Raw genomic sequence first — 24,369 nt, forward strand, 5'->3', positions numbered from 1 at the left:
CCAACATCAACATAGAGTGCAGATTAACAGCCCCCTGCACAGTTGGGAGAGAGCAGGTAGAAAGTAAGGCCACTTACGAAGGTCATTAACATGGACCACAATTTTTAAGAAGGTGTTGGCCAGACGAGGCCCACAGCTCCCATCCCCATGGTGGGTCCAGGTGTGGAGGAGCTGGCCTAGATGGGAAGGCTGCAGGGGAAGGTGGGGAGGGCCCGCCAGCCCAGCCTTGCTCAGATTCCATCTGGCCCTTGGCCTGCTGTCTTTTGTGTCACCACCCTTGCCTCTGGGTGGACAGTGTCCATTAAGATGGGCCCTCACCTTTCCCTTTGGAGTGGTGCCTCTTTGGAGCAGCTGAATTGCTGGAGGCACCGAGTGACTTGACAACTGCCCAGAACAGAGGCTGCCTGAAGCCTGCTCTCATCTGAGAAGGGAACAGCTGGACACAGCTGAGCCTGCCTTGGACTCTGCCCACGTAGCCTTTCTCCTCCTTCCTGAGTCTCTTCTTGTTCTCTCCTCCTCACCCTCCTGCCTTTCTCAGGACAATAAAGTAGGAGTGAGGTAGATTTAGGAAATCTGGCAATAATGTGAAAATGTCTCTATGCATGCACACGTAAAGATCTGGGGTAGAGGCAGAGCCAGGCCTGCTGGCCCTGGGTGAATGTACTCCTGGGGGAAGTGCTCTCACAAAACCATGCTCTGCTGGAGCCCTGGGAACTCAGAGCTGAGGGTGGCCGATAATTCTATGATCACAACATTGTTCTGCTCCAGGAAAAACCACCACCCAGATGGGATCAAATGCCAAAGAAGGGTCCTTGGGAGGGTCTATTTATTTGATTTGGTCCCAGCAGGAAGAGGAAGGCTGAGTGAATCTCGGCAGGCCGTTTCCCACCCCTCATCCTAACAGTCTTCTCTCTGGGATGCTTCTGGGAGCCCTGAATGACTGTTCATTGGTTTATTCATTCATTCATTCCTTTAATTACATATAAATATAGTTCAGCCCTAGGGAAAATCACAACGACTTCATCCCACGTTGTGATCTCTTCAGCGTTGTTTTCTTTCTTTTCTCCATAGCATATGCCACCTTCTCAGGACAGTCCTAGATCCAGGCAGGAGGGGCTCTGCCCAGGCCCTGCAATTTAGAGGGATCCCTTCTCTAGCTGCTCCCCCTTTCCAAGGGCCAAGGAGCCAGCAGCCCTGCTGCTAGATTACCTCTGGGTACCTAGGATGTGGAATTCCCTGCTACGAGCAAACTCATGGTCCAGAGTTTGCTGTCAGAGTCTGCACAGACTTTGTCCTTGGGCCCATCCTCCCAGGGTGACTCAACCCCCAGCACGTGCATCCTTGGCCAAGGAGTGTGGATGGAATCTGGACATGATGACTGGGGGTGTCCCACTGGTGTGAGACACAGCTGGGAGTGGGAAGAGAAGGAGGAGCCCACAAGCAGGGCCCACTTTCCCCAGGCAGCCGCGTTCCTGGGAGCCAGGACTCCAAGGAGCCCTATTCCAAATTCAAACCTGGCCTTTCAGGTTGTTATGAAAATGTATTTGTCAAGGGACAAAGCTAGGATGTATTTTACTTAGCGATACCCTGATTTATAACTTTAAAAATACTTAGCCCTTTGGTCTATTTATACTACTCCTTAAATGTCAGGGGCAGCCTGGACCTTCTAACACATTATGTAATTTACTTAATGGTCGTGTTTACAGTTTCTTATTATCTGCCAACATCCTTGCCTTGTTTAAGGGCAAGGATTTTTGTCTTTGTTCACTGATGTCTAGACAGATGGCTTACATTTAGTGGGAACTCCATAAAAATTTGTGGAATAAGCGAATGAATGAATGAGTGAATGAATAGTTCTGTGTGTCATCTATCCTGTGTGCAAGTACTTTCTGTATGGTCTCTGGGGTTCAGCCAGATCTGGCCTGTCGCTAGGTCTGTGAACTGAGCAATGTTCAGTTTTCTTAACTGTAGAACTGACATACAAATAACAACAGCTTTATGAAGTTGTAAGGATTAAATAAGCTATATAATTTCTGAGACTCAGTTTCCTCATCTATAAGATGGGGGATGATTAGAGTATCTACTTCATGTGATTTTGGTGAGGTTTAAATAGGCTAATTTATGTGACATACATAGTATAGTGTCTGAAACAAAGAAGGTTGTTTAAGTTACTAATAACCTAAAGAAGGAAGCATGAATGGTGGATTCTCCATTTGGTTTCCTGGAAGTCATCCTTTACAGAGCCTCCCAAAGCAGCCAATGGGTGGCCTCCTGCTCCAATGTACGCAAGGCCTGAGAGGCAGTGGTATGTATACTTGTTCACCTTGCACGGGGGTTCCAAAGCTGAGCTTGGTCTGTTCTCAACTCTCCGGCAGCATTGACCTGATCCAACTGGGGAAAGTAAGCAGTAAAACATGAACTCTGCCATCATACACAGAGACAAGGGTGTCTTTATTGAAGGGGTGGGTTGAGCTCTCAAAGATTGTGCCCCCTACAAAAACCATCAAACCACTTTATAAACAATTCCCATGACTTGACACTCTCATGTGGAGAAATGAAGAAGACTGCTGCAGGACTGTCCTGGAACCCAAGTCCCCAAGCTCCCAGCCCTTCCATGCCATGCAAAGCTGAGTGGCCCTTCCCTGCAAGGCCCTTCCCTGCTCTTTGTCTGCCCACGTCTTCATCCCCCTTCAGTGCCCTCTCAGGACTGCCTCATCCAGGAAGCCTGCCTGGATACAAACCTACCCCCCTTCTCTGGACTTTCCTGGTATCGTCTGCAGGGCTTTCTTTGTCTCTCTTGCCTGCCTTCCGCTGCTCTCCTGCATGGGGCCTGTTTTGTTTCATGCTGGTTGTCAGTTCCCTGAGGGCCAGAACCTTGCCTTGGAGACTTATGCTCCTTTCTGCCTGCAGTGAGGGTCCTCACTGGTGGGGTGGGTTGTGTCAGGTGCACCCAGGAGTGCTAGTGCTGAGGAGCAGGACATCTGAAAGATGAGAGAAAACAGAAAAGAAAGGCTGCCCTCATTACACCAAGCTAGTCTTTCCCATGGTGCAGCCTGCACTCTGATCAAGAAGCGGGGGTGTGAGTGCCTCAGGGAGGAGAAATGATGGCAATAGAACCAGACACTGTGCCTTGGAACTTTTGATCTCACTGGTGTTTCACAACAGGTCTTGAGGCTGTAGGTCTCATTACCACCATTTTATAAATATAGATACAGGTTTAGAAAGGTACACTTACCTATCCAAGGTGAGTGAGCTCCCTAAGCCAATTTTTGGTGCACATCCTTGCATTCTTTTTGGTAGATTCCTACAGCTGCAAGAAGGGGAGACGTAGTTACTCCATAACAAGTTCTCAGCCCACCCTCCCAGACAAATACAGACAATTTATTAGCAAGTAGGCAGAGTGGATATTCTGAAAGTTCCGTCAAGGCCCAGGTCCCTGTCCTTTTGGGTGTTTTTGATAGTGCCTCCAAGGAAAGGTTTCCCGTGGCAAATGCGACCCCGTTTCCCCCATAGCATCAGGCTGTCTGTGGGAGTTAGACAACCAGGACACCTGCAAGGCAGCAGGAAACACAGGCCATTTAGGGGTTCAGCCTAGGTTGCTGTCTCCAAGGGTGAAAGGCAAAGGTCTTTCCAGATTTGGGGTATTTTCTTTTTTTTTTTTTTTTGAGACAGGGTCTCATTTTGCCACCCAGGCTAGAGTGCAGTGGTGCCATCGCAGCTCACTGTGGCCTCAATCTCTGGGCTCAGGTGATTACCTCAGTCTCCCAAGTAGCTGGGGTTATAGGCATCACCACTATGACTGGCTAATTTTTTGTAGAGACAAGGTTTGCCGTGTTGCCCAGGCTTGTCTTGAATTCCTGGGTGCAAGCTGTCTGCCCACATTGGCCTCTCAAAGTGCTGGGATCACAGGTGTGAGCTACTGCACCCGGCAGGGGGTTATTTACTTATTTATTTTCTTGTTTATGTTTCTGAGATGGAGTCTTGCTCTGCCACCAGGCTGGAGTGCAGTGGCGCCATCTCGGCTCACTGTAACCTCCACCTCCCAGGTTCAAGCGATTCTCCTGCCTCAGCCTCCCGAGTAGCTGGGATTACAGGCATGTGCCACCATGCCCAACTAATTTTTGTATTTTTAGTAGAGACAGGGTTTCACCATGTTGGCCAGGATGGTCTGGATCTCTTGGGCTTATGATCTGTCCACCTTGGCCTCCCAAAGTGCTGGAATTACAGGCACGAGCCACCGCGCCCGGCCGTGGGGTTCTTTTTAATTTAAGTATAACACACCTACAGAGAAGTGCACAGGTCTTAAGGATACAGCTCAATGCATTGTCACAACGTGAACCCACCTGTTTGCTGGCTCCTCATTCTGAAAACAAAACTAGTACCCCCAGAAACCCTTTTGTGCCCCCTCCTAGTCACGACCTCGCCTTCCCGTAAGGCTAACCACTAGCCTGATTTCCAAGAGCATAGATTATGTTTCATATCAATAGAATCACAGTGTATACTCTTCGGCCTGGCTTCTTTTCCTCAACATTATGTTAGGAGAGTCCTCTGTGTGGTTGCGTGTAGCTCTAAATCACTCATTCTTATGGTTATATAGAGTTCCATTGTGGGAATATTTCACAATTCATTTTTCCTTTCCATAGTGGATAGATTTTTCTCCTCGGTCAAAGGTATACAATTTGGCTTTCACGGACGTTGACGATGTTTTTCAAAGTACTTGTACCATTTTCTACTCAGACTAGAAACACTGAACGTTCCAATTGTTCCACATCTTATGTCTGCCTTTCTGAGTTAGTCGTTTGGGTGGAGGTAAAGTGGTATCGCAGTTCGATTTAAATGTGCATTTTTCCAATTACTAGAGAAGTTGAAGTCCTCTAGGTTTTTATACCCTGTGTTTTAAAATGTGGAGATTTATCTTGAGATATCTTTGCCAGTCTACTTGCCTCAGACACCACTAATGTCACCTTTCTAACATTCTTTATGCTAATTAACAAGCCACCATTTTCCTTGAGAAAATCGTTTTCTAGCATCCCTTATGTTAATGACAAAACTCCCAGGTGCTTTGGGAGGTAAAAGAAGGCTGAAGCACTTGTAGTAGCTTTCTGAATAAATACTATTTATTCAACCTTCTGTCCACCCCTGAAAAATGTACTTCTAATTATACTTGTAGGATTATCCTTCAAGTATAGCTTAAAACTAACATACCACATATGTAATGTCATTGTCTGGGCTAAAGTACTTTAAAGTAGAAAACAGACTTCATAATGTGGCTTTCAAGCCTTGTTTCCACCCCCTCTCTGCCACTGCAAACACTAGGACAACACACACCTCGTGCTTCTGAGCTTGCCTTGCACGGGGATCTTCAGGCTTCTGGTAGCCCAAGTGATGGTCTGCACTTAGGTACGAGGAAATAGAGAAGGGACAATATCCCCAAAGATTTCCTTGGCAAGAAATCTATTAGTCTGGCTCTTTCTTAGTTCAGGGCACAGCCACACATACTCTCCTCAAGCAGCTCTGCAGCCACCTGAACCTTGCTAGGGACCCTGCCCAGCGCTCCCCTGGAACAGGTGAGTCAGCGCATGGCTTTCTCATCTAAAATGTGGTTGGGGGTGGGAAGAGAGGCTCCAAACCAGATATACTGACAGCAGTTGACCTTTCTTAGTGTTTTGTGGAGCACAGAGATTTGAGAGGACCAATCCCTTGTCTCCAGGACCTTGGAGCTGTTCTTTTCCAGAGCGCTGGGTAAAGGGAAGTGCAGGCTGGTCACATGTCATTCAGTCAAGTGCTTGCAGATGTCTCCTGACCTTCCTACAACAGCTCCTTTTAATTTGTTTCTGCTAATGTTTTTCGGCTTTATTAAGTTATAATTGACAAGTAAAAATTGTGTATATTTGTGGTATATGTGATGTTTTGATATAGGTATACATTGTGAAATGATTAAATCAAGCTAATTGATATTAGATTGGTGCAAAAGTGTAGTTTTGCCATTACTTTTTAAAATTTGTTAAAATAGTATGTAGTATTTCTTTTAATTTTTATATTGAGTTCCAGGGTACATGTATAGGATGTGCAGGTTTGTTACCTAGGTAAAAGTGTTAGTATTACTTTTAAAAATGGCAAAAACCACAATTAAATTTGCACCAACCTAATATATCCATCACCTCACATTCTTTCTCCTCCTCCTCCTCCTCCTCCTCATTATTGAGACAGGATCTTGTTCTGTTGCCCAGGCTGGAGTGCAGTGGCACAATTATGGCTCACTACAGCCTCGGCCTTCTGGGCTTAAGCAATCCTCCTGCCATGGCCTCCTGTGTAGCTGGACCACAGGCGTGCACCACCATGCCTGGCTAATTTTTTTTTCTCTTTTTTTCTTTCTTTTTTTTTTGTAGAGATGAGGTCTCACTTTACTGACCGGGCTGGTCTTGAATTCCTGGGCTCAAGTGATCCGCTCACCTTACCCTCCCAAAGTGCTGGAATTACAGGAGTGCGCCACTGTGCCTGGCCCCGGCCCATTCTTTTTTGTGGTGAGAACGCATAATATCTTCTCTCTTAGCAGCTTTCAATGATACATTATTATTAACCATAGTCACCATGTTCTACAATCGAGCTTCAGAATGTATTTGTCCTAACTGAAACTTTGTAGTTTGACCATCTCCCCATGCCAACCCTCACCCCAGACCCTGGCAACCACCATTATACGCTCTGCTTCTATGAGTTTGATGTTTCTCCTAATTTTGTTTAAGTTCGTGATAAGACAGACAAGCTGGTAGGATGGCTGCTTCTCCTTGGGTGGTCGCTTACCTAGAAACAACTGCCTGAATCAGAGAGAAAACTATGTGCTAAACACATCCTTCTTGGGGTGGGTCTGGAAATTCATGCTTAGATCTCCAGGTGGGCAGGAGATGTTGCTGAGAGAGGAAAAACTGTGAGAGAAGAGGCCTTTCAGGCAGATATGCCAGTCACTGGAGGGCTTATGAGGAAGTCGAGAGGGTGACAAGGTAGGCCATCCCCTTACCTTAGGATAAGAAATAGTAGAACTGCAATCATTTCTGTAACTTTTTTTTTTTTTTTTTTTTTGAGACGGAGTTTTGCTCTTGTTGCCCAGGCTGGAGTGCAATGGTGCGATCTCGGCTCAACGCAACCTCCACCTCCTGAGTTCAAGCTAGTCTCTTGCCTCAGCCTCCCGAGTAGCTGGGATTATAGGCGTGTGCCACCCCGCCCAGGTAATTTTGTATTTTTAGTAGAGGTGGGGTTTCTCCATGTTGGTCAGGCTGGTCTCGAACTTCCAACCTCAGGTGATCCACCCACCTCGGCCTCCCAAAGTGCTGGGATTACAGGCGTGAGCCACAGCGCCCGGCCCCATTTCTGTAACTTTTAAGGAACACGAAGTTTTGGCCAATGGAAATTTCTGGTGTACTCAAGAGGGTGCTTTTGAGTTTCAAACATTCTTGAAAAGTTTGTGCTGGAGAAAGAGGAGGAGTCTTGCAGTACCAGGGCAACATGCTTGGAATGGCAGAAAAGGAGTCCCAGAGTGAAGGAGGAACCTGGAGAGCCCAGGAGTCGGCAGGATGGGCACAGACATGGGCTGCATGGGGGAGGCAGGCAAGAGCCAAGCATGGAGCTTCGCTGGCCAGTCTGTGCTCCAGGCCAGCCTGCGCTCCAGGCCAGCCTGCAAGGAACTCTCACCCTAGGAGGAGTCCCTGGACCCCAAAGGCCTATAGTTCCAAGCATCAGGCTCAAAACTGAGTCATGAGGAGGCTCAAGTGGGCATTGGTTGCAAGGTGGTCCAGCATTTGCTTCTCTGGAAAGACAAAAATGCTGATGCCAACTGCTTTCTTTCCTATCACCTAGCATTTCAAGACAGACAGGCCAAGGCAGCTGAGAGCCATGTCCAGTCGGCACAGGTCCCCCTTATTCCTTCTGACAGCCCAGAAGCAGAGGAGGGGGAATGTGCAAATATGGTCATTTGCAGCTTTTGTGCATCTTCCAAGGAGAAAGGAAAGCTGAAACCACGTTTAGGTTTAGGAATTTTTGAAATCTGTAATATATAGATGGCAAAAAGCTTCATTAGTGCCACTTTGCCACTCATAACGGAGATGAAAAATTCTTATTGGCACTGAAAATAAGACTTAACGTCATTGTATTTATTAGGTTCTGAAACAATACACATTCACATCCTTTTGAATACAGTACATTTGGCACAATAATGTTTACAATGAAATAACACTAATGAATGGCAAGAGATTAAAATTACATCCAGAAAGGAAAAAAATGTACAAATAAAGCATCACAATACAAAAAAAAATCCTAAAATTGAATACATTTTACAGTTAGCCAGAATTATTTTGCACATAATTTAAAAAGAGGTAATTTTTTAGCCTTCTTTTTTTTTTTTTTAAAGCAAGAATGCGTTGTTTTTTCACCTTTGGAGGAAAAAAAATTATGTTTCTACTTCACAAAGTCCATAATGAGAGAACACAGAAGAACAGCTATCCTTCATATATTTTTTGGCTTTTTTCTTTTTTTTTGCACTCCCATTTTTTTTTTTCTTTTAGAGAGAGAGAGAAAGAGAAACGGGGTGGGGCTGGAAAGATTAGAAAAAACTGGCAGAAGTATTAACAGTGTGTCTATTTTCAAACTCTTGTAAAAATGAAAATGAAACAACGATTACTCAAGGAACACACAAGCCTTTTTCTATAGACCTTTGCTGGATTTAAATTAGCCTATGTGAGAACTTCACCAGCCAGAGGCATCCCAGCCAGCCCAGCCTTGGGTGCTGAAAAGGGCCCTTTCTGGGACAGACTGACTGACTGCCTTCAGCTGCCAGGTGGAATGTATTATTTGACTTCCCAGCAAACTTGCCAGTTGTCCTGTAGGAAAGGCCCAGTTCCCACTGCCGTGCAAACACCAGGCCCTTGGAGAAGGCCATCTGGCATTGCGGTTAGAGCTTGCTTGGTTGTCCAAAGTTTATAATGGTGAAGAAAGCAGAAGAAAGAACAGTAGTTACACATGAATATGATGGGCAGTATTATCATGTCTTCCTAAAAAATGAGATGATGCCACCGTAAAGATGTTTCTGTGCTTGTACTCAACTCCAGAAGATAGTCTCTCTCCAGAATGTCAAGTTACCGAAGATAAATTAAATTAATCTAATGTTCTTCATCATTCACTGGTATGCCAAACACATGAATTGATATATCATAATATTTAATATTTGCAATTATCGTAAGAACAGATAATAATTACACCTGAGTTTTTAAAAAATAAAAACAAAAAAGAACTGAATGTCATCATTAGTAACAAAGGCTATGACCAGCCAGATGCAAATATGGACACAGACTCTCTGTGGGCTCAAGACAGTTACTGTCCGAGCTTTGAAATCACCATCAAAAACATTCCTTTCTCTCCCCCATCTCTATCAGGGTATAATAGAGCACGGGAGAACTGTATGTGAGATTTAAGATAGCTTAATATATGTTTACATCTTTTAAAATAAACCAAAATGAAATAAACAATACAAAGAATCCCCAACACACTCCCCCATCCCCCATAAAGGAACACACCTATCTCTCGGTAACTTGAACCAATATGCTGACAGAGTATTGCACCTGGACATTATTATAATTATTCTTTCATAGACTAAAGTTTTATAATATGCCTGAACATGCAGCAGTTGATACCTCTATAGTCAACGAATTAATTCCACAGGCCTTGCAGCAAACACTATATACAAAAATCTCAAATGTACAAAAGGCAAAAGCTTCATTAGTGCCACTTTGCCACTCACAAGTATATATATTTAGGGGCAGCTGGGAAATCCACGTGCAATAGTTGGAATGGATTCCATTCCCTGCTAAATCAGTTCAGTAAATTAGGTAATCAAATGACCTCCGGGAAACATATACACAAAGCCACAGAGAACCCTTGGAAATGAAAGAATAACACTGTTAGCATATCTACAGGAGGTAATGTCACATCCCTTCAATAGTGTCCACATGAGTTGCCATTGCATGTCACACAGAAACAAAACTGAGTACATCTTGTGACACTGTCAGTTTTCAAACAAGTTGCTCTTCAGTCTCCAGATACCCTTTGTATAACCCATGTTTAGCCTCATTCTACTTATTCCAAAAGCAGATATTTCGTATATAACTTTACATGTTTAATGTTTAAAAACCACAACACAGTAGTACTACCATTTTGTATAAGTGCGCAAAAATAACACACTGCTGCAGAAAATAAATAGTGTTTATGCTAGGAACTTAGGATGAAACTGGAAAGAGATCTGGGAGCTGAGCTTTGTTGGAACCCCAGGGTCTTTGCCTTTGTGTCCAGGTAGAACTTGAATAATGAGGAATGCTACTTGCTGCCTTTTCTCTCAATTCATACAGCCCTCATGTGTCCCTCGGGCATTGACAGCATCCACCTGGGACGATCGGTTTCTCATTTTGTATTAGCCCTTTAATATCTACCTGTATTCAGACTGGAACTTATATCTTTTGGCCAATTAGAAAGTGAATTTGGAAATATATTTTTCAAATGTTAATAGAGTTCAAAACTCCGTTTCTTTTTCCACAAAGAGGATTTCTTCCACAAGACACAAACTTACATGACTTTGGCATGCTGAAAAGCTAAAACCAAAGCAGGCAAGAGTTAGCCATTCCAGAGCAAACCAACCCAGCTGGCCAATCCCTGCATCTCTGGTCTCCCTCCCTCAGAGGGCATGCCTCGAGGGCACCCTCTCTCGTGTGTGTGGAGAAGCACCAGTCTCTTCTCCAGGACAGAAGGGCAGGGATGGCAAGCTGGGGCGCAAGAGGGAAAAGAAGCAAGAGGGGTCAGGATCTGTGTCCAATAGCAGAGCCAGAGTCTTCTTGTTTGCTTTCTTTCTTTTTTCTTTTCTTTGCAGTAAAAGAACTGAAGTTGCTTCACTGCCAGGAGCCCCTGAGGAGTGGAACCAGGCTTGCCAACGGTCCAAACATGGCAGTGTATACAGCTAACTGCTGACCCAACGAGTCTGCATTACTGGTGAGACAAGAACCGAGAGTGCCTTCTGGTCACCAGGTAGGAAGGGGAGGAGGTGGCCTAGGGCAAGGGAATGCAATAAATAGACAGTGGACATGGGACTGGGGCTCTGAGGAGGAGAAGTAGTTCAAGACCTGCTGAGCATCTCCAACACAGGAGTCTTCTCTGCACCCCTTCTTGCAGCATCGGCAAAGTCCAACTGCAGCGGGCTCTCAGGGCATCAGGTCTTCACCAAAGTAGGAGAAACCTTTGAATTCCTCCTGGTTGATCTGCTTTACAATTGCTTCGTCCACAAGGGTGAGTACCGGCTCTTCCCGGGTAAAGTCTTGGTCAAAATTATTGACGTCTCTTTTGGTTTTCTGTGGGAAGAAAAGAGAAAGTGGTGAGTTGAGGCTGCTCTCCCTCCTGAGGGCCCCCCATGGGGAGTGGGCACCGCACTGACCAGCCTGTCACCAAAGCAGGCCTCTAGCTACCAACAGACAGCAGACACAGGGCTGTCCCGATGAGGTAACGATGGATGGCCCCAGGACCCGGAGGTGAGAGACGAGGAGAGGAAGAATGAGTCAAGGTGAGAAGGAAGAAGGGGTGAGAGGGTATGATGGAAAAGCAGGGAAGTGGGATTCCCACAGACATGTGTGTGTGTGTGTGTGTGTGTGTTTGTGTGTGTATGATGCAAAGGTCCCATCTCACACCCTCTTTCAGCAACTGCTGTAACCTACTGGCTCCATTACAACCTCCCTCCCTGTGACCCAGGGAACAGATCTGAATCCCCTCCCAGAGGTCCTTCTTCCCCATAACCCAGCCACATGTGCTCCAGGTGACATCCTCTCTACAAGCCTGCCTCGATTTCCACTTACTCTCACCACGAACCCAATTTTGTGTTCCAGTGTTTTTTCAATTATTACACTCAGCACATTGACTTGCCATGACGTTTTTATGCTTTTGTCTAGACCAAGAGCTTCTTAAAGGCAGAGACCTTGTCTTGTTCGACTTTGGATTCCCAGCAGTTCCCCAGCAATAAGTGTCTACTGAATGAAGTAAGTGAACTCATCACTGACCCCCCAGCTCTGAAGGAGCCATACCTCTGGGTTCAAGTTCCCAAAGTACAACTGTGTGCCTTATGGTTCTGGGGGGTGCGGTGGAAGGGTGCAATCAATCAACCCACAAATGAATCCTGTTTTTTGGAGAAAATCAGGAAGTATAAATAATGCTCTCTGCCTTTAGGGGCTTAGAGTCGAGTTCAAAGGGTCAGTAGTCCTGTCTAGAACACATCGCTTTAGTTAGAAAAATTTCCACGGAGAAGTCAGGGTTTGGGCTAAGACTTGAGGAATGGGCGACAATTGTACTAGTAGAAATGGGAGGGAGGCACCTTGTCAGGGAGAAGGATGGAACAAAGGCAGGGAACAGGAAGACAAAAGATGCATACACAGGGCAGCGGGTTCACCAAGCTGCAGGGGCAGAGTGCGGCGTGCGGATGGTGGGAGTTAGGGCTGGAGTCCAATGGCAGAGGCCTTCAATAGCAGGTCCCCTCTCCCCCACAGCACAGAGCACAATGCCCAGAAGATTAAAGGCAGGGACTCCAGCAATACTTTTTTCAGACACTGATTAACTGGTATTACCCAGGATTAGTGACTTGGATGATGGAATAAATCTTGTGGAAAGATTCACATTATTATTTGTAGGAGAAATAATATTAATATACGCTATGCTCCGTGGAAACCAGTAACCTAAAGAAGTTAATAAGTAGTCCATGAAAAAAGCGGTTTTGACACAAAGCCATGTTTTCTACCCTGCTCTTGGAGATTTGCTATGCACATTGGCAAGTTAGTCTCTGAGAAATTCTAGAGTGAGGAAATCTGGTTTGCTTTGTTTAGGCTAGCCTTCCTCAAACTTCACCTAAAACTTTTTTTTTTTTTCCTAGTTTATGAACACCTCTCCTGAGAGCAGGGTCTGCAGAATGCAGTTTGGAGAATGTTGGTTTACAGTTTACGAAGAATCTTTGCATTTATTCGCTCATTTGATCCTCAGAACAGGCCGGTAACATCCTGATCCTACAGATGAGGAAACTGGCTCAGAGAGGTTTGGTGACTTTCCCAGGGTCACCAGACTGGGTAAGAGCAGAGCCAGAACTCATGTCTGGGCTTCAGTGTGATGCCTGCCACAGTGGGTAAGGTCTGGAAATCTGGACACGGGAGAAATTGGAAGATATAACAAGAGTCAAGTTCAATCAGGAGACATTTAGGTAATACCACTAGGCAAAATAAAGCCAGAAAGGCCTGCCAGTAGGCAAGCATGATGGGAGACAGCTGTGAGTCTGGGAAGCTAGTGGGTAACGTGGGCCGGGTGAGCTGCGCAGGGGACTGTTTTCAAATGGCCCCAGGTTGAAATCAGAATCACAAACAGCACGGAGGAGGGACAAACTGATTTCTACCATCTTTTAGCACCACCAATCCTGCCTGGTGTCTTCTCTCTGGGCTTGAGCTGCATAGGTCAGCAGGTCTCAGAGACCTTGGAAGGGGGAAGGGGGTGACACACAGAAAACCCAAGGGATCCCCAGAAACAGAACCTGCAGCTGAGGGGTGTCCATGATGCCCCTGAGATGGGAAAGCTGGGTGGTTTGGTCACCTCTGCCAGGAGGGCTGGCCCCCAGCAGGAGGACCATCTGTTCTCCCTCTCCAGTGTGTACAGAACAAGAGGAAAAGGAGGGCCCTGCTTGAGAGGGAAACAACAAAGACCATCCCCACGGTGACGCACATTGACTCGGGAGGGTGGCGCCTGGGCAAAGGGTGTGGCGACACCTCTTCTGAAGATCTCTATGGAAGGGGGAGGGATTCACTGACTGGGGAGGATTGCAGGCTATGGGCCCTCTGTGCCTGGTGAAGTGAGTCCAGAGGGAGGAGCGGGCTGGGTAGGCTGTGGCAACAACTGGGGAAGCCCTGGGTATCATCCCAGAAGGCAAGCCAGGGGCATCCACGCCTGGGGAGCTGGAGCCTAAGGGGACAATGGAGTAGTAGGGGTGGCAGTAAGGAGAAAAAGAGAGTCAAGGAATAGGGCAAGAAGAATATTCCATTTGTAACATCACTAAGGATGGGCCTTGCCCACGTCTATGGTAGACCGGTATCATCCAGGCAGAGGGCTGGCTGTACAAGACGTGTAGGCAGGAGATGCCTTCACCATCTCTCCTAACTTGGCACTCACCACACTGAGGAGGCTCCCTCTTTTCAACTAATGTATGAAATAGTGACTGGGATTCTCCAGGTTTCAGAATCATCCCCAGCTCCCTCCCAGATGGCTGCTAATGAGGGGAACCTGTGTATGAAGAACTTCAGGAAATCTGTAAGCTGTCTGGCACTGGCTCTCCCTATTTACCCGATTGTGTTTCACTTGTTGGTCATTAGTGTCTGTTAATCACGGAAGCTGGTTTCATTTCTTGAGGTCAACTGAGCATAGTGGTAAAGCTAGATTCTACAGGATGTCTGAATTTCACAACTTGCTGTTGTGAACCAGGGAACCGGGTTCAGTCAATACTGCTAGTGGTGTCATTCCCAGAGGACCTTAGCTCCATGGTGGGCTATCTTGGAGAGCCATTTAGCTCAGCTCTGAGATTCTTGAGGTTCCAGAATCATCTGTGGCATTTGAGAGAGTATGCCATTCTTCATGATCGTTACAGACCTGGCTCACCCACCTCCTTACACAACTTGGCCCCTACCCTACTTTCCTTGGAGACATTTTAGGTGCATGTGAGTTACCCATTTCTAATTCAAATAACTATCCCCACTATGTGCAATCTCTAACTGTTAACAATAGAGGCTGGGAGTTTTCCAAACAAACATCTCTGGGAAAACCCATCCCCTATTAATGGTGCGTAGGCAGCACAGCATCCTCAAATTTGGAAAGAACTGCAGATTATATTCTTTACTCGCTGATTTTATTCTTTGAAAAGCTGCTACCTCCCGCACAGAGCAGGCACAGGACTCGACTTAAAGGTTCTGAGGGGCAGGCTCTCAGAGACATTTGTTTATCCTGATCCTCAGTCATCCCTGCCTCCCCTAATGCCTAAATGTCAGGCTCCTGGCCCCCATTACAGAGCCTGAGAGATGACAGTGGGACACAGGGAACAACATTCTAACTCTCCAGTCACTTCCTAATCTATGAAGCCTTTTCTACAACCTTTGGCCCACATTTAGGGAAGGTTGCATAGAGTAGGAGGAAGATCACTGGCTGAGCTCATTCTGGTGCCATCCTTTCCTGGTTATTGACGCTGTGAAGTTAACCTCTTTAAGCTGTGGCCTTTTCATCTGTCACACGGGGGTGGTAACAGGCATAGTATAGGTTTCCTTGAGGACTGAGCGAGATGTGATATTAGGTTCCTTCTGCAGAACCTGGCATACAGAGGGCACTCAATAAATGATAGCTCCCATCATGCCTTCAAATCTTAGCATTCGTGTGCCATGGGCATACATCATGCACAGCTTGGTTGTTACCCAACACAGTGCATGGTATCTGTCCCTCAGTGAGTTTCCTGAAGGTAGGGGCTGAGTCTTACCTTTCTTTCTGTGCCTCCAAATCCTGAACTAGGGCTGAGCCTGGGCCTGCCTGAACATCCTAGTGCTTCCTCCAGCAATTGAGATGCTTCCATTGCACATCACTGCTTTTGGGGTAAAGTCCTGAGTTCTTTCACTCACCTGCTTCTGAGGCCCTTCAAGAGCTTGTCCTTGCCTCCTCCCTCAGGTTCATCTCCCTGGCACTGCCCAACCATGGGGCTTCCTCCTGCTTTCTCCTGCCTCCAGCCTTGCACAGCTAGCCCTCTACCTGGAATACCCTCCCCTATCCCTGCCTTCTGCCCCACATCCATGCAATTTCCCCACCTCCATGTACATGCCCTTCCTTCAGGAACCCTCCTTGTCCCTCCAAGGCTGCTTGAGCAAAGCTTCTTGTGGGTGCCCTCACCATCTCTCCTAACTTAGCACTCACCACACTGAGGAGGCCTCTTCTTTTCAACTAATCTATGAGCTCCTTGCAGGCAGAGACTGGGTTGAACTCACCATTCTATCCCCAGCCTAGCACAATGCCTGGCACATACTGTGTACTCAATAGCTATCTGCTAGAAAAAATTAACAAATGCACCTCTCCTGCTGCTATTTTATCTAGAGCCAGTAATGTGATCTGGGTTTGGGGCCAGGGGCTGCTGTCCTGTCAGGGGGTGTTCTGATTTTGGGAAGTGGAGGCAGGGAGTTGGGGGGGATGGCTGTAGTCTGATTCATGAAGGGCCTGGAGCCAGGCATCCCAGACCATCACTAGGCCCACGGGGTCTGCAAAACAGGTAGGCTTAGGCCCAGTTAATGAAATTTCTTCTCCCAGGACTCAGGGCACTAGAGTTTTCTAATTGCTGACACAAGATAGAAACAAACAGGTTCGACCAGGGTTTGGGAAAATTCCATCAAGACAGATATGTTTAGGGACTTGGTAGGTATGTCCCTGACCCCTGTGGTTGATGTTAGAGGAAAACAACATTCCGATTCCCTCTGGCATCGTTTCAGAAATAAGGTCTTAGATTTGAGAAATCTGGGACTGACACTGGGGGAAGGGCACATTTTTGGTGTCTGTAGTCAGGGAGGGAGGAAATAAGAGTTTCAGGTCACTCCAGATCCCTCTCAGAGACTGGGCCTGCCTCAGAGCTCAGGCAACTCTGAGGCCTAGAGACTCAGCGGCTGTGGTGGTGTTGGGAGCCCAGGACAGAGGTGGGCAGGCAGCATCAATGCTTACTTCCTGTCTGGCCAGCACAATCTCTCGCAGCCCTCACTGTGCTGACGTCATAAACTTGAGCTTTCGGAGGAGCCAGCAGTGTCTGCTTCTGTCTTCATCTGATTCCCAGGAGATCAACAGATGACTTTGTTTTAAATCACTGAGAAAACTCCCTGATCTTACAGGATGGGGTATAGGGCTGGCTTTCATGTGGCTGCCTTGTTGGTCCCTGCCTTTCCCCTTAACTCTGCTTGGTGTGACAGCAACAGCACAAGTAGCATAGTGACCCCAAGCTAGAGGTCCTCTGCCTCATGGGGTGTGATGTGAACTGAGACATGCTGTCTCTACATGGTCTCCCAAATGCCAGCATCCTTCTAGGTCCCACGTGAGGCTCCTTCTTATGACTTCCGTAACTCCAGTCTCATTCCACCCTGCCCTCCTCCCAGCTCCTATGGCAGCGTCTGGATCATACATTTAGCCCCTTCTGCTATTTCACATGTATCATATTCCCCATCATACCCCTCAAGGTACCTACTGCAAGGCAAGGCACGCAGCAGACACTTAATGTTCATTGGCTGGAAATAATTTTAGTCACTATAACAGCCAAATCCCAAGTCCGTCCTAGCTTTGAAATGTCCATATTCTTATCTATGCTTCACTTTTCTCTTTTAAATATTCTAAAAGAAAAAGAATTTAAACAATTAGAACACTTTCTCAACATTAACTAGATCCTCACATAGATGCATATATTCTTTATAGCCATACATTCGAATTCAAAGAATATATGTGTATAGGTTTATACACACATACTGATGTGTGAAGTTAAATGAAATACGGAAGGTATCACTGCATAGTGGCCTGCCTGGCAAAAATGAGAATCTAACTCTCAAGTTAAAAATTTCTCTAAACATAATCATCTGTCATCCCTTCTTCCTCTTTATAATTTTGTTAGCCAAGAAATGTTCATACTTTTGGATTTTCTTTACTGTAAACAGGTCAAAACATATAGAGGGGTCACCTGGCACTGGACTGCCCATGGAACTTTCTACTGGGAGTCCATGGCAGTGCTCTATTTTTTTTGAGACGGAGTTTCGCTCTTGTTGCCCAGGCTGGACCGCAATAGCACAGTCTTGGCTCACTGCAACCTCCGCCTCCTGGGTTCAAGCAATTCTTCTGCCTCAGCCTCCTGAGTAGCTGGGATTATAGGCATGCGCCACCATGCCCGGCTAACTTTTGCATTTTTAGTAGAGATGGGGTTTCTCACTGTTGGTCAGGCTGGTCTCGAACTCCTGACCTCCAGTGACCCGCCTGCCTCGGCCCCCCAAAGTGCTGGGATTACAGGCATGAGCCACTGTGCCCAGCCATTTTTTTTTTTTTAAATCCATATCCTTGGTGGTGGCCAGAAGTGACTGCTCGGTTCCTGGTTCCTGCCTCTGCGGTCTGAACAGTGCCAAGTGCAGCGGTGTTACTTTCTACTTGGCGTGAACCCTTAAATTACATTAACATTGTCTAAGATAGTATCGATGTTTTATCATTTCTTAAGTAGCTATGAGAAAACATTGATACTATCTTAGTTGTATCAATCCAATTTTACCCTGTTATGAGTTGAATTGTGTCTCCCCAAAAAGATATGTGAAGTTTTAACCCCCAGCACCACAGAATATGGTCTTATTTGGAAATAAGTTCTTTGCAGACGCAATCAAACGAAGATGAGGTCATTAGAGTGGGCCCTGATCCAATATGACTGGTGTCCTTATAAGAGGGGAAATTGGACACAGAGACAGACATGCACAGAGGGAAGAGACACAGGGACACATGTGTGAAGACTGAAGCTGTGCCGCACGAGCCAATGAACGTCTGTGGCTACCAGAAGCTGAAAGAGGCAAGGAAAGATTCTTCTGTAGGTTTGAAAGGGAGAAAGACCCTGCCAACACCTTGATTTCAGACTTCTAGCCTCAAACCATGAGATCATAAATTTCTGTTGTTCTAAGCCACCCAGGTTTTGGTACTTTGTTATGGTAGCCCTGGGCAACTAATACAAACTCCAACCTTATTTTTCTGAAATTGATTTAAAAAAATTTTTTTAAGTATATAAAGTAGAGAGATGAAATCTCGCTATGTTGCCCTGGCTGGTCTTGAATTCCTGGGCTCAAGTGATCCTCCCACCTCAGCCTTCCAAACTGCTGGGATTACAGGTGTGAGCCACCATACTTGGCCTGAAATTGGTTTTTAAAATCCAAACGTAATCCTTTACACTTGATTTCTTCTTATTTTGGGACATATTTCTAGCCTGTCAAGATCACCATGATTCTGCAACTTACCTCTCTGAATCTCAGTGTATTTACCTAGAAAGTAGAGAAAACAGACATACCTAGCTTTCTGAGGGTTATAAGTAAAGCTCAGATAAACCCTAAAATACAATGCAAATGCCATTTTAATTCTATCATCCATCTTATCTGCTATATCCTCCAGCTTTATGTCATCCTAAAATTTGATTGGCATGCCTCCAATCTATTGGGACACTAAATGCAAATATTGTTTAGCACAGGATCAGGACCAGAGCCCTTTGACCTGACCCCTGAAACAGCCCTCTCACAAAGGTGACATCAAGTCCCACCAGCACTCTTTGGGGTGTGGTTGTGAAATTCATTGAGAAGCAACCAGCCATGGTCACTGTTTTCATTTTGCTCAGTTGCTTTTCTGGAATAAAGATACAAATGGATGAGCATTTCTCTGCTGGAAATGAAGTTAATTGCTTCAAGTGATTACTACTGCCCCCTAAATGTCCACAAACTATCTTCTCATTAAGAATTTCTAGAAACTTGCTTTAATAATATCAATTTCAAAGTGTCCTAAGTCCACATTTTCCCAGTTTCTGAATACTGGGAGACGGTTTGCTTTTCTCCTATCACTTGGTATCATTACTCTATCCCATCATTTCCAATTTACCAAACAGTAGGCAGAGCAGATTATTCCGTAACCTGGAATGTAATTCACCTGGGCCTACACTGGAGTCACCTGGGGGAGCTTCAACCCGCTGAGCTGCTCGTCCCACTCTAGGGATTCTGTTGAATTGCTTTGGGATCTGTCTGGGCATGGAATACTAGGGCTCCCCAGGTGAGCTGTATTAAATGTAATTTGCCTCTCTTGGGTTTCAATTTCCTCTTAGTGGTTTTCACCCTTTGTACTTTGGAGCTATTTCTCTTTGGGGAAAAGTTGGAGGCAAAATAACAGGTCTGCTTTTTGACATTTTTTAACACAGTGGTTCTCAATCCTGGCTGTGCATAAAAACCAAACACAGCTATTTAGACACCTGAGCATCATCCTAGACCTGACGAATTGGAATCTCCAGACGTTGAGTTTTTAAAGCTCCATAAGTGATTCTGGTGGGCAGCCTGGTGGAGTCGCTCCATATAAATGCCGTGGGTCTCTTTCTTTCTTCTTTTAACAATTTCAAAAGGCCTGTTTTCGTTGTTGTCCAAAGGGCTGTTTAGAAGCCTAAGACCATTCTAGATTTGGCCTCCTCCAACACATAGCAAATTCATGCTATATACTGGCATTCCTTCTCAGCTTCATGACTTCTTGGTCTATTTTATATTGGTATTTATGAAATCGGGACATCTGAGAACTCTCATGGAATCAGACTGGTTTCTTTAAATGCCGATCTGTGAGAGGTAGCTTAGTGGCTTAGCCTTCATGCTCTGCAGCCGGACTGCCTGAATTCCATGCCTGCTTCTCCAGTTACTAACTTTGTGGCCTTGGGCCAATTATGTAATCTCTGTGCCGCCATTTTCTCATCCATAAAATGGGGCCATTAGTAGTCTTCCCCATATATTTGTTATAAGGATTAAATGAAAGAATACAATCAAGTGGCGAGAACAGTAGGTGACATCGAGTAAATTATTGGCATTGTTCCTTCCTCAATATATCTAAGATCACAACTGTATGGTTAGAACAAACAGAATTGTCTTTGGGATGATCCAGGAGAGAACTTTCTATGTGGTCTCAGTTCACGGAATAATCATTGTTTCACCTAGGCCACCTGTGTGCATTTAGCTCCCACGCACATGAAATCTAGAACCAATTAGTTTTCACTGGAGGCAAATAGCCAAATATGTGATCCACCCAAAAGAACATTTCTGATTCTTTTTTGCCTTCCTGTGCTGTTTTCTCTTTCTTTCTTTTCACTGACATTACATTCATAGTAAACTTTATATATACTGGTGGGCCATCTTTAAACTTTCTGGAATAAGAAAGGAAAAACAAGGAAGGATTTTAGAAAAACAAGGAAGGAAGGAAGCAATTTTAGTTCTGCTGGCTAAAATTGCAGGCTGTAACACCATATCTCGGTTGGGTGTAGTGGTTCATGCCTGTAATCCCAGCACTTCTGGTGGAGAAGGTAGGTGGATAGCTCGAGCCCAGGAGTTTGAGACCAGCCTGGGCCACATAGTGAGACCCTGTCTTTACAAAAAAATACAAAAATTAGCCAGACACGGTGGCATGTGCCTGTAGTCCCAGCTACTCAGGAGGAGGAGGTGTGAGGTTGGCTTGAGTCCAGGCGGTAGAGGTTGCAAGACAGCCAAGATCATATCACTGCACTCCAGCCTGGGTGACAGTGCCAGATCTTATCTCAAAAAAATTAAAAAGCATCATATCTCCTTTTCTCTCTAATGAGTGGGGCATGTGTGTGTCTTTGGGTGTCTGTGTGTGCTGTGTGTGTGCATAAACCTCAGTGGCATGCGGAGCCTGGGCACACCGGGAACTGAGGAGCCCAGCAAGCTGAGGGCTGCATGCCTCACCAGCTGATGCCACCTGTCGGGGACACAGACCCAGGGGTCCCAGGTCTTTGGAGTTGCCACGAAATGCCCCAATCTACATTTTCACTTCCATCTCTTTTTAAATGTTGCCTACTAATTCGATTTAAAAAAGTTATCTCCTGGCTGAATGAGTCTCACAATCCTCCAGTTTGCGACCTTTACATTATTGAAAAGATTGCTGCTTCCACCTTTTAACGGAGAAGAAAATGAAGACCCACTTGCTTTTTAAGCACAATGGCACAAATGGCAGTTAAAATGGGAGGACACTTGGCCCACCATTCCCCAGCCCAATGGAAAGGGTCCTGGAAGCTAGGTGGCCCCTGTAGTCGTAGGGACAAGTTGCCCAAGCCTCAGGCCGGGCCTCACAGGCCCCTTCCCCACAATCTCGTTGGTTTCCTCGCTAAAACACTTCTGAGGGAAAGTTGCTTCATTGCTTTGGAGGCAGTCAGTAGACACACATATCTATTTTCTAAATGGACCAAATTCTCTCAGACCGCCAGGCATTCTGAACAATCAACCGCAGCTGAATTCTATCGGGTCTGCTGTTTGACGGCATTCAACTATTTCCCCTCTCCAATCTCATTATTGTTTGCTAAACTATAAAAAAAATTTTTTTACAAATTCTATTTGAGAAGTTACTTTAGGAAAAAAGAAAACTCTACTTCAGGTATTAGCTAATAGCAAACCTCCTCCCCTGCACCCAGCAAATAGAGATCAAAGGAGTTCAGCCAACTACTCTTTGTCTGGGAATTAGCTGGGGTCTATAGACACAGCTTTCAGGGATTGCCATCACAGAGGCAAGCAGGTGTCCCTGTTATAAAGAAGTTGCCACCAAACTTCTAACATGTGTTATGATGCTTTGAAACAAAACTTCAGGGCAACCACCCGAAGGTTCCTTTGGAAGGCAGTGCCAATTCAGAAACCTACAGAAGAAACGGAGGGCCCAGGACAGAGCCCCTTCATGGCTCTTGCTCCTGCGAAAGTGGGGCATATGTTCCTTGTCTGCCATTGGTAAAGTGAGAAGCTTTTCAAGGAGACTTTCAATGCTGCTTCTATGTCTAAATTCCATGGCTCAATCATTTTAAACAAAAGTAAGGAATATAAAGTAAGCTTCTTAAATGGGGTTCCCACCCCTGGAGCAAGGGTTGCCATTTTTTTCTGTGAAAGGCCAGGTAGTAAATATTTTAGATGTTGTGAGCCATATGGTCTCTGTCATAACCACTCTACTCTGCCACTGTAGCCCAAAAGCAGCATGAACCTGTGTAAATGAATGACCGTGGCTGTGTTCCGATAAAACTTTATGGGCACTGATGTTTGAATTTCATACAGTGTTCATGTGTCATGAAATAGTATTCTTCAACCATTAAAAAAATGTTGAAAGCATTCTTATTCTAGGGCTGCACAAAAGCAGGTGGTGGGCTGCATTTGGCCCTGGGCTGCAGTTTGCAGACTCCTGCCTCAAAGGATGGCTTCAGGGTTTCCATGAGCCTGGTAGAATATAGAATAGTGTACTGTGTTTATGACACTTTGGGGTTTTCCTGGAGACAGAGTTTACTGTATCAGATTCTCCAAGGGGGTAGTGATACCACTGCTAAGAACCACTGATTTAAACATTTTCCTTATAAAAAGCCTGGCTTTCTAAGTGGTACAATAACTGTCTCTGAGGAATCCACATAAAGGAGAAAGCCCTGAGAAGTATTTTCAGGACCTGAAGTGCCCCCTTTTGCTTAAGTCTTTCAGACCACAGGGGTCCCCAGCACGGGGCATCCCCTCTGGACTTAGTGACTATACGGTGCTCTGCGGGGAAGCCTGTCTCATGTAAAAACGGCTGAGAACACTCCCCCGGATGTGGACTGTGTATCTAAGCCTCTTTCCAGAGGTGTCTTCTAAGTGCAGGTGAAGTCAATAGTCTCAAAGCATTAGCTCCAAACACATTATGTCTCCATTCTTGTTAGTGAAGGAGGCATTTCTGGGCAGCTCTGAGGGATGGCGCTTAGTCCTACTCCTCAAACCCTCCCGGGCCCGCCCAGGCCTGCCCAGGCCCACACCTATGCACTCCTTTGGCTGTGACACGTTGATTCTGAAATTTGGTAACAAAAATATAAAGCATACATTCCAGCCACATGAGGCCACCTGATTATGGATGAGTCCACATCGTCCATCCAGTGCACACTGGCCCCAGATGACATCCAGTCTGGTATTTAGAAATGGCCTGGATATGTCGCTAAGTGCCCTAGGAGTCTTGGCTCCCGCAAGAGGCTGGCAGTGCCTGGGGGGAAAGAGGGCCTGGGGCTTCTGACACTAGCAGGGCCCAGCTCAGCCTGGCTTTGCAGGCTCCCGGCTAATGGAATGAACCCTGCAGAGTCTCTGGAGGATGGCAGAGAGCCACAGCCATTCTCTCCACCGTTGAGCCCACTGGCCCTCCAAGAGTCCAGCTGAGAGGATGCTGCATGTGAGCTCTGAAACCATTCCTGAGGCCACTCAAGGGACGTGTCTGCTGCTGTACAGGAAAGGAAATGCCTCTTCCTGGGGGAATGATCCCCAAACCAGGCTAGTCCCCTCCTATATATACCTTGACCCTTGTGCCGGGGTTCTTTTTCCTGGTACTCCTCATAACTGGAGCTAAATGATGACTCAGTCCGAGATGTCTTTTCCACTGGACTGGAGCTCCACTGGGCATCTGCCTTGTGTTTTTAGCACCAGCTCAGTGCCTGGGACAGCCTTAGCTTCTTTAGGAGGAAAACATAACAAAGCTGCAGATGGAGATTCTGCCAGTGCTTTGATG

At 46.0% G+C, this 24,369-nt stretch overlaps 1 protein-coding gene across 1 annotated transcript in view; it reads right to left on the reverse strand.

Annotated features, from left to right (window-relative positions):
• Positions 1-8,123: 8,123 nt before the first annotated feature.
• The window catches only part of PRKCE (protein kinase C epsilon), a 533,266-nt gene continuing 517,020 nt past the window's right edge, over positions 8,124-24,369 (reverse strand). Inside the window, exon 15 of the mRNA XM_055241505.2 lies at positions 8,124-11,381. Coding sequence (XP_055097480.1) covers positions 11,235-11,381 — 147 coding nt within the window. The 3' untranslated portion in view covers positions 8,124-11,234. The remainder of the gene's footprint in view (positions 11,382-24,369) is intronic.

This window comes from Symphalangus syndactylus, chromosome 14 (assembly GCF_028878055.3).
Source record: "Symphalangus syndactylus isolate Jambi chromosome 14, NHGRI_mSymSyn1-v2.1_pri, whole genome shotgun sequence".
Taxonomy (NCBI): domain Eukaryota; kingdom Metazoa; phylum Chordata; class Mammalia; order Primates; family Hylobatidae; genus Symphalangus; species Symphalangus syndactylus.